The sequence below is a fragment of the Solanum verrucosum genome, unplaced genomic scaffold (genome assembly GCF_900185275.1).
Source record: "Solanum verrucosum unplaced genomic scaffold, falcon-dt-bn FXZP01000280.1, whole genome shotgun sequence".
In the NCBI taxonomy this organism is placed as follows: Eukaryota; Viridiplantae; Streptophyta; class Magnoliopsida; order Solanales; family Solanaceae; genus Solanum; species Solanum verrucosum.
In genome coordinates this window covers 2315853-2326604 of record NW_026019982.1, presented here as the reverse complement: position 1 = coordinate 2326604, position 10752 = coordinate 2315853, and the positions used below count along the sequence as shown (strand labels likewise).

General features: G+C 32.7%; 1 protein-coding gene across 1 annotated transcript; it reads left to right on the top strand.

Moving 5' to 3' along the window:
* The first annotated feature begins 1377 nt into the window (after positions 1-1377).
* Positions 1378-7169, top strand: LOC125817636 (uncharacterized). Its single transcript, XM_049497197.1, has 5 exons — positions 1378-1630; positions 3145-3570; positions 3668-4877; positions 4989-5135; positions 6288-7169. Exons 2-5 carry the CDS (start codon positions 3520-3522, stop codon positions 6896-6898), a joined length of 2019 nt encoding a protein of 672 aa, XP_049353154.1. The 5' UTR covers positions 1378-1630; positions 3145-3519; the 3' UTR covers positions 6899-7169.
* The last annotated feature ends 3583 nt before the right edge of the window (positions 7170-10752 follow it).

The following is a 10752-nucleotide window of genomic DNA, read 5'->3' as shown; positions in this document are numbered from 1 at the left end:
TCTGATCATAATGTAAGAACTTTCACTTCTTATTTATAAAAATTGTATATTTGAAATATATTTTAGTCTTGAAATATTAGTTGGTGTGCGGAAGAATATTTGTTAAATAAATGTTTATGTTTATGCATACTCAAATTTTAAGTTTTCATGTATTTATCATTGTGATTTACGACTACATAACTATCAGTTAAAGTAGAGATAGAAAAATCATTTTATTTGATGGGAGATCAATATAATGGTAAGTAAAACTGTAAAAAAAGAACGTGAGATGATTGAACTAATACACCGTTCATCAACCGTTGATAATTACCTACCCGATACCAAACCAACAAATATCTTAATAATTAGCTAACAAATTAATATATTTAAAAATCAATATCAGATAATTCAAATCATTAAACATAATTATCCTTTCAATTCATTGAATAAACAGCCATACCCCACATTGTCCCAAACTTTAGATATCAATCAACTTGAATATGTTTAACTAATCCTAGTATTACTTATCTCACATTAGATGTGGGATAAATGATTCAAATATTTAATTTAATGTTTTTCGGTGTCAAATTAATACTAGTAATCAAATATTGGTTAAATAGCATGGAGCAAAATAAGACAAAGAAGTAATTTATATGACACAATAAGATCAAATTATCAAAATATGTAATCATAACTCACAAGCATAATACTCCTTTCCTCCCGAAATACTTTGACACATTTTATTTTTCAAAAATCAAAATACATAAATTTTGATTAATAATTTAAGATATATTTTTCAATGAAAAATATCATAATTTATGATACTTTTCATATAATTTTTAAATATTAAATTAACTCAAAAAATTAATTAAATTAAACTTGAAAAAATAAGAAGATAGTTGACACGTATTATGCAAGGGACAGTAATAATTAATTTGGCTTTAATTAGCTTCAAAGCGTTCTTTTAATTAGGTCAAAAGTCGGTATGAATCACCAACTTAAACGCCGATTCAAACAAATCGAACGGTTATTATTAAACTGTCACATTTATATAAAATCACAGCCCGTACAATTAGAGGAATACTCCTTCCCTTTTTATAAGTGGTCATAAAATCCGATCTCAAAATTCTATTTTTAGTGGTCACCAATAAAATTTAAAAAAATAGTTTTTTCTTTTCTTTTTTCTTACTTATGAATAATGTATAATCATAATAAATAAATATGTCATTTAATTTGCCATCATGTAGGATATGTTTATTTGTTTAATTTTATACAAATTTAAATGTCAACTTATGCACATTAAAACTAAAATTTATAAATATAAAATAAGATTAAGTAAAAAGATATATTTATGTATTATACATAATAATAATAATAATATACCACGTAATATATTCCAAGCTTATTTGTTAAATCAACAAAAATAATAATAAAGTTAGTTGAAAAAAATCAGGTCCCGTTCAATGGAGCTATAAATTCTTAGCCAAACACATTTTTCACAATTTAGTTGTAGGGTTGTTGTTGCTGCTGCCATTATTGTTGTTCTTCTTGTTACTCGGTTCAAAGCCACAAAAAAAATTAAAAAAAAAAATTGTTCCTTCTTTGTTAATTTTCAGTTCAGATACGTAAAAGTAAAACTGGCTAGTAGAAGGTTAGATCTTTGAATCTTGTTTTCCTTCTGTTGGTTTTTTTTGTTTTTCTTTTGGTGGGATGAATGTGTTGTTGTATGAGAAGTTTGATTAATGGAAGTTGTGAATTGGGGTTTGTTTGTTTTTATGGTTTTGAAGGTGTGTATTTTGATATAGATGTGGAATGGATTGAAATGAGTCGAAATTGGGTAGAATAGATTTTGAGGATTCATGTACGGATTCCAGCTTGTTTGGGATTTAGGCGTAGTAGTAATAGTAATTGTTGATGGTGTATTGATATGTTTTCTGGGCTTTGATGATGTTGTCAACGAATATAATTGGAAGACCATGGTATACAATTCAAACATTTGCTATTAATTGAATTGAAGATGTTAGAAGAATTTATGAGTTTGATATAGATGTTAACTGGGTTGAAATTGGTCAAAACCGTGTAGAATAGATTTTGAGGATTCATATAGCGGATCTCCAACTTGTTTGGGATTTAGGCATAGTAGTAATAGTAGTTGTTGTGGATGATGTTGTATTGATATGGTTCTTGAGCTTTGATGATGTTGTCTAGTAATTTAATCTGGAAAACCATGGTATACAATTCAAACTTTTGCAATTACTAGAATTGAAGATGTTAGAAGAATTTATGAGTTTGAAGGTGTGGATTTTGTAATAGATGTTAACTGGATAGAAATTGGGTAGAATAGGTTTTGAGGATAACATATAGTGGATCCCAACTTGTTTGGGGTTTAGGCGTAGTAGTAGTAGTTTTTTTTTTTTGTGATGACCGTGGTGTCCGGACAACCAATAGTAGTAGCTGTTGATGGTTTATTGATATGTTTTCTGGGCTTTGATGTTGTTGTCTAGTAATTTAATTGGGAAAACCATGGTATACAATTCAAACTTTTGCTATTACTTGAATTGGAGATGTTAGAAGAATTGTTTATATTGATATAGATGTTGAATGGATTGAACTTGGTCAAAATGGAGTAGAAAAGATTTTGAGGATTCATATAGGGACCCCAGCTAGTTTGGGAGTTAGGTGTGGTAGTAGAAGTTGTTGATGTAGTATTGATATGTTTCTTGGGCTTTGATGTTGTTGTCTAGTAATTTAATCTGGATAATCATGGTATACAATTAAACTTTTGCTATTACTTGAATTGGAGATGTTAGAAGAATTTATAGGAAGTGGTTGTTGTTTGATTTCATGGTGCGCTAAATGCGGCCATGCCTTGTACTGTTATTTAATTTTTTATTGGAAAAAAATACATGTAGAATCACTGTTGTGAAATTACATCGGGTATGTTGTTGTGATGAAAATGATTGAGGGTACCTGGTGTCTATTACATGAATTTAGAGAACTAAAGGAAAAGGGAATAGGGATCTGTAAGTAGCATACATAATCAAATATCGTATTTCATTAGACCATATAGATTTTGAACTTTCTGACATGGTATATTACTCATTTATTGATTTTAATCCTTTGTTCATCACAGTTTCGGTTTGTTTATTTTTTCCTTTTTAACAGGTTGGTATCTTTGAGGCGTAGCAATCATTGGGTTCTTTTAGATTTTGACTATCTTCTTCCAGTCTGGCCGCTATAAAAACTTCCTGCTTCTCTTGCACCTCTAAGTGGGTGTGGGGCAAGAACGAGAGGGTGATTTTGCTATGTGTTTTGAGGAGATCAAGATCATCACATATCTGGAGATTGTGCCGTGTCTCAGCAGGGCTCACACTTGATTATGGCTAAGATTGCCCTGTGCTAAGTCCCTCAGTCATGTGACCTTATTTTGCTGAAATTCTACAGATTACCAGTTTAGAAAAATATTAGAATATTAGAGCTCTTCAATATCTCGAAAGTGATTAAATCTCATGTGAACCCAATTTCTTTTTCTTTTTAAAGATGTTTAAGTTTTCATGCTTCCCAGCTCACATCCATTCCCACAGGCAAAAGGTTAGAAAATAAATATTTTGGATGTTTATGCACATATTACTTTTCCTTGCTTGCATAATTTTAAAATGTTGCTGATTCTATGTTCCACTATAATCAGAAAACAGTTCAACTATCTGCTGAAGCAATGCATAAAAGATTTGAAGATTGTTCACAGAATCACACCATGAAGGATTTTGCTTACTTGTCCACAACTAGTGCATCATGTGCGGCGGATGGAGATGCTCTCGAGAACTATGCGGATCATGCTTCAGATTCTTCTCGCTTAGAGCATGATTATAAATCTGACGAATTAAAGAGCAAATCTAATACTGAACGTGGAGTCATACATAACAGTGCACAGATGAGGAAAAGTTTATCTTTGGGTAGTAGTATACATTTGGAAGGAAGAGTTGCCAGTGGCAATAACTCAGAGCATGAGAGTGGTAGATATTCTTGTTATGAATCAGATGATCAATGCGGATCAGCAACTGCAGATGATGGGAAGGAATTTAATATCAGCTTGCTTGGTTTATTTCACAAAGCTGGACCCTCTGATTCCGTTCAAATTGGAGATGCAAAAGAGTCAGAAAAAGAGGGACAGGAGAACTATGAGGTTCAGTTGTCTAGTGCAAATGAGTCTGGTGACTGTTCACCTCGTACTTCTCCTTGTATTGTAAAATCAAGTTCATTGCCTAACATTCATTCCCCAGGTCGACAATTTAGCCGCAACTGCCATCACTCCAGATCTGCTGAGGACTTGAACATTTTAGATGCAAGACGGAAAGAACATTTTGTGGATGAGGTAGCAAACAAGGTGATGAAACATGAAAAGGAAGATAGTTTACATAATAATGGAAATGGTAATGATGAAACCCCACCGGATGAGAATTTTGATACATATAACTATGTTGGCTCAGCCAAAGACTGGATACTACCTGGGATGGATGAGGTTAACGTGAAGAGGCATGTTAATGGAGAATCTACATTTTGCCGGTGGAATGAACTGACAGGCAATGATTTTAAGACAAAACGTATTGAGGAGTGGGTTACAGACCTTCAGCATTGCGGCAGATTTGAAGAAACAGATGACTTTTCTGTTCCTGAGAATGGTCCTGAAGTGCAAAAAGGTAAAGCTGTCTTGGATGCTTCTCCTGTTGCAAAGTTGGATGGTAAGGTCATACCTGGTGCAGAAAGTATAAAGAAATATATCTCTTCATTGAGTGCCAATGCCACATCAGCTCAGATGATAAATCATGGGTTGGTTGTGATTCCATTTCTCAGTGCTTTTGTGAGTTTGAGAGCACTTAACTTATCAGGGAATTCCATAGGTTTGTATCTCATACATTCTATTCCGCTGGCTTGAGTTCACTTTTTCCTCCTCCAAGTCTTCATAAAATTAGAACTGACAGTTTATTTTCTCGCTTCTATTTTTTTCCCAGTGAGGATAACTGCTGGTGCTCTCCCTCGAGGGCTTCATATTCTGAATTTGTCCAGGAACAGTATCTCAGTTATTGAAGGATTGCGTGAACTTACACGACTTCGTGTTCTTGACCTGAGCTACAATCGACTAGTGAGGATTGGACATGGTATGATTTTTTTCAAGATGCACTACGACATTGTTGGTAGAATTCCTTGATGTAGACACCATTATCTCTTGAAGTCCTAATAACTGGTCATTAAGTTTATAGAGGAAGTTCTTTATTCATCTAAGTGAATGATCATGCAACTTTTTAGAAATTTTCCACTTCAAAGGATGCTTTTGCAGTTTGAGGAACTTCAAGGAATAATTCTTTTATCATGATGAGTGGAGAAATCTGTACCCCATATGAACTTGACAAGTCTTGTTAGTTGAATGTATGCATAACCTCCCAGATCTGGTGCAGTAACAACTCTATATGAATGTTAAAATAAACTGAAAATGCCTTGCAAGTTTAGCCACATTTATAGCGTGACTTAATTGGTTCTTTGCTAAATCATCTTTGTTTGTGGATTTTCTTAAGACTTGACTTTTATTTTTCTTTTGAGTGTTCTTGCAATTAATATACACTTCTGTGAAAGAAAGAACTTAGAGGTGATGCTTTGATCCATTTACTAAAATCTTCTTTATTCTCTCAGTAATCAAAGTTGGCAATTCAACTTAATAAAACTAAATTAATATCTTACTAGCTAGCTATATACTGCTTCCATCTCAAATTAGTTGCAAACCAACCCTTTTCAGGTCATCTAAAGTACTGGCCACTTTGCTAGTGAACAGAACAGTACATGTTATACAACAGAACAAGCCAGATATGCCATAGGATCAGTTATGTACTTCTATATACTGTTTTCTGCTCCTCATTTTTATATCAATACACTCAAAAAGTAAGTAAGTGACTATCATTAACCCTCTTTTTTAATTATAAAACCCTCAGAACTCATTATCACCTAGTTCAGAATGAACAGTTCAATTTCCTTTCAAGTTGGTGAAGATTCTCTAATTTATGGCCTCATCTGTGTGGTACATTATTACCTAAGTACAAATAACAATGTATCATTCATCTCTCTTCTTATCAAGTGTGTTGAGTCATATATACCCATTCAAAGTCGGCGCTGAGAGGCGATATAATTTCTCCATATGTTAGCTTTAAGTTACCTTTCTTTCGTTTATCCAGATTTTTCCCTTTATGTTCTTCATCCTTATAAGTTAATAGATTATAATTGAGCTAAATTACTTCTACTATGGACAATTTGGCCTGTAGGTCTTGCTTCATGTTCTTCCTTGAAAGAGCTGTACCTAGCTGGGAATAAAATCAGTGAGGTTGAGGGTCTTCACCGCCTCCTAAAATTGAATGTCCTGGATTTGAGATTCAACAAAATATCTACAGCCAAATGTTTGGGCCAACTTGCAGCTAATTATGGTTCTTTACAAGCAATCAGCCTGGAAGGGAACCCTGCCCAGAAGAATGTTGGTGATGAACAACTGAAAAAGAATCTTCAAGGCCTTCTTCCGAATCTCATTTACTTCAACAGAAAACCCGTCAAGGTAAAGGACACAGCAGACAGATCTGCTAGATTAGCTGTTGGTGCTCATCAACTTGATCGAGGTCTCAAGCCGGTCAAGGCTATGCGGAAGGCAAGCCATGGTGTTGTCACACACAAAGCATCATCTTCATCAACCCATGGTCGTAAAAGTAAAAAAATGACCTCAACAAAACCATCCAAAAGTAGACCCACTGCCCGCCTGCCCCCTATTGGAACTAAAACTACCACACGACAGCAGGTCTATGACTTCAGCAGCAAACTTCTTAGCTTCAGACCTGACCTGTCTATGCGCAGGACCCGGAGTGAGGGAACACTTGGTGTGATTTGAGGATCACAGTATTTAACTTAAGATACTTTAACGTGGTCCTCCTGTTTCAGTGTTTGAACAAGTATTTTAATTAGGGAAATTCGTCCCTTCCCCCTACCCCTCTAGTTTTAGTTTCCCAGGAAGATCAGCAAGGCAGCCTGCACTTGCAAACTTCAGTCGACCTGTGCCTGTCGGTATCCAGATTTCAGTTCTATGCTTTAGCTGTTATTGAATTACTATGTTTTAAGGACAATATAGTTGTGTGGTAGTATTTGCTAGCCTCATATGTGCAAGCGACGTACCATAACAGTTTCATATTTCTTGAATCATCTTTCTGGATACAATAAGAAGTTCATTGTTTCCGAAATTGGATGTTGAGGTGTGGTTGTTTTATCTTGAGCCGAGGGGTCTATTGGAAACATTATCTTTGCCTTCACAAGGTAGGGTAAAGTTTCGTATTCACTACCCTCTTCAGATCCACTTTCCTAGTGAAATGTTGAATCTTTTGGTCAAAGAGACTTTTTTAAAACCATTCTGAAATAAAGGGAAGCGACAAAAAACTACTCAAAAGTTGACATCATTTTTATGAAAAAATTTAGGTACGTTACTCCTGGCACACACTTGTGTAAGGAGTAGGTAAAAAAAACAAATCCAGGAATAGAGACTTTGACCTTCATTGGTATGTTGACTATTAGTTGAGAAACGGAAAAACATTATGTGAGTTGTGACAAATACCTGCTGGTCTGATCGTTTTAAGAAAATGAAACCCACTAGTTATAATAAATTGACATAACTCGTAAATTTATCTATTGACTTATTTTAGATTATAACAATAACAATATATTAGGTAAAATTTCATTGAATGAGGTTTGAAAAGGTTAGAATGAACGTAGATTTTATCATTGTCTCGTCGAGGGAGAGAGTGTTTCCAAAAGACTTCAGCTCAAGTGCATAAGTATTTATGTTCTTAGATTAGTAGTTTCAATTTTTTTTAATGTCCAATCAAGTATCATCACATAAATCAAAATGAAGGAAGTAATTTTGTTTTTGGTATAAACGTAAAAATAATTATTTATGACTTCCATCCAGTGATAAGTGCATAAATATCCATTTTGGAGTCTTCATTTAACTTGTGTTTGCTTTGTAATTTAGTTTTTACAAGTTAATAATTTTTTGGGAACATCCTTATATATACGATTAGGGGTGTGCATTCGGTTTTTTGATTTGGTTTTACACTATTTGGTTTGGATTTTCGGTTTTTGGTTTTGTAAAAGTGTAACCCAATCCGATCCAAAATAAATTTGGTTTGGTTTGGTTTTCCTCTATTCGATTTGACTTTCTTTGGTTTGGTTATTCGGTTATGTCAATAATTAATAACATATATAACCAAAGTAATAATATTTAATCCCTTAAATATACTTTCTAATATAAATCATAAGTAAAACTTAAAACACAATACTTATAAGTATACCTATTATAGATGTAATTCAAACATAAAAGGGAGAAGACACAAGTACCCCCTAGACTATGACCGAAATCACAGAGACACACCTTAACTAAATTAAGGTCCTATTACCCCCTTGAACTCATTTTTTTTGTAATTTTGTACACCTTTTAACTTATGTGGCACACCACGCGACTCCACGCAGTATATATATATATATAAAATTCGGTTTTTTTCGGTTTTTATCTTTTAAAATCCAAAACCAAACCAAAAAACCAAACAAAGTAATTTATTAATCCAAAACCAATCCGAAAAACCAAAAAACTAAAAAACCAATCCAAATAAAAATTTGATTTGATTATTCGGTTTAATTCGAATAGTGCACACCCCTATATACGATTGAGATTAAAATTTTGCGTTTGATTTCAATCATATGACTAAAATAGTAAAATGTATGTAGAAATTGTCTTAAATTTCAATCATGTGTGTCTAAATTTGTTTTGCCAACTTTTTGTTTTTCAAAATTTCAATAATCCAACACTCACATTTATTCTAAATAAGCTCAGGTTTGTAACATAAATTTCATATGTTATAAAGAACAAATTCTAATAATCAATTTGCTAAAACACTAACAAATCTAACAAAATCATTTTATATATTTTTTTAAAAATCGTGTATACTTAGTTTCAGTCATATATGATAGAACATATATTAAAATTTTAGTTATATGAGTCTGAATTCATAAAAGAAAAAAGCAAAACAATAAAGCATTTTTGACCAAAACTAAATATTTGTATAAAATATAAAATGGGTATTAATTAAAGAGTAACTTACACAAATTTCACAATATTAATAGCTAGTTACTTTCATGTTAGTTTGCAATATTATGTTCTTTACCATACTTTTGGGGAGACATATCTTTCTTAATATATGATTAAAAAATCTTAATTAATGATAAGATATGTATTTATTTGAAAATACAGATAAAAACAATATATTAGTATATGGTAATAAAGTATTCCCTTCGTCTCATTTTATATGCCATCTTTTTTTATAAATAGTTAGTCTATAATACTTGTCATTTCATAAAATTAATGTATAAATTACCATATTGTTCCTTTTTTACCCTTGTGAATTATTAACCTTGAAAATATACATTTGACCAACTTAGAAAAGTTAAGTTAATGATTCATGTTCATTGGTTAATTAATTAATCAAAATTAATTAATTCATATTCATTGATTGAAAACTTAAGTTTCAAAAGAATTAAATAAAGTAGAAGGGTAAAATTATGACATATAAAATGGGACGGAGGAAATTCTATGTATCTCTGAATAACTCTAATTATAGATAGTTTTTCCTTAATTAAATAAAATTTAAGTGAGACATATTCCTTGAACCCGCCAAAAAATTAAGGTGGAGAAAAAAAGAAGAGGGAAAACAAAAAGGGTAAAATTGGAAAAAAACAAAAACAAAAAGGAAAAGGACTCTTCTACTGCTACTATGTATGGTGTGTCAGTCTGAGTGTCTTCGTGTGGGTTCCAGCAAAAAATAATAAAATATCTTACAGGTACTAAAACTGCAATTTATAAAAACATTTGAGGGGCACGTTGTAATATTTAAAACATCAAAATAGGGGGTAAAACTGAAATTTTGAAAACATTACGGGGTTCAAGTTGAGAAGGGACAAAATTGTAACAGAGAGAACCCTAATTTTTAATCGTGAACTCAACTCTTCTCTGTTCTCTGTATTTGAACGCCGACGCCTAAACTACCCCTTTTTTGCTCACTCTAATCGTCGATCACTCACCGCCTTTTATCTCTCTAGACTTTATGTTTCTCTCTCTAAACTCTCTTTCTAAGTCTTTCTTCTTCACTGGAACTTTCACGAAGACGATCGGTTTTCTCCGCCGTTACAGGTATTTTTAATCTTTTTTCTTGGAAATCTTGAAGATCAATTTTTTTTGGTTGAAGAAAGTGGAAACGGGTACCCTTTTCGTTTATCTGATATGGGTTTTTGTTTTTTAATTATTTTTTTTTGATGATTTTTTGTTTGTTCATCGCTACTCGGTGCAGTTTGACCAGTTTACGGTGCCGTTGGAAGTGAAGACATTTGAATCTAATTAGAACCGAAGTGGATTTTCAATTTTGGGTTCTTTACCGGTTAAGAAGGAGTTGCGTCGGTTACTTCGCAATTTTTGAGGTTATTTGGGAAAAGAACAGGAGTTGATGTAAAAATTGAAAATTGGTCGAGTTGGACTTTAAATTGGGTTTCCAGTAAGGAGGAATATTCTGGGTATTTGCTGAACATGGGATTTAAGAGCAGATTAATTTTAATGAAAACAACTTTCGGCTTGCATGTGTGAGAATTTGCGGTTAAGGGTCTCTATGATACTGTAAGTTTTGGTCGAAATAGCAGTGAAACAGAAAA

Excerpts from the sequence above, each read along its gene's own strand:
- LOC125817636 (XM_049497197.1), top strand. The coding sequence starts at position 3,520 with ATGTTTAAGTTTTCATGCTTCCCAGCTCACATCCATTCCCACAGGCAA. Across the intron at positions 3,571-3,667 it reads TCCATTCCCACAGGCAAAAG|AAAACAGTTCAACTATCTGC; the intron begins GTTAGAAAATAA and ends CACTATAATCAG. Across the intron at positions 5,136-6,287 it reads ACTAGTGAGGATTGGACATG|GTCTTGCTTCATGTTCTTCC; the intron begins GTATGATTTTTT and ends TTTGGCCTGTAG.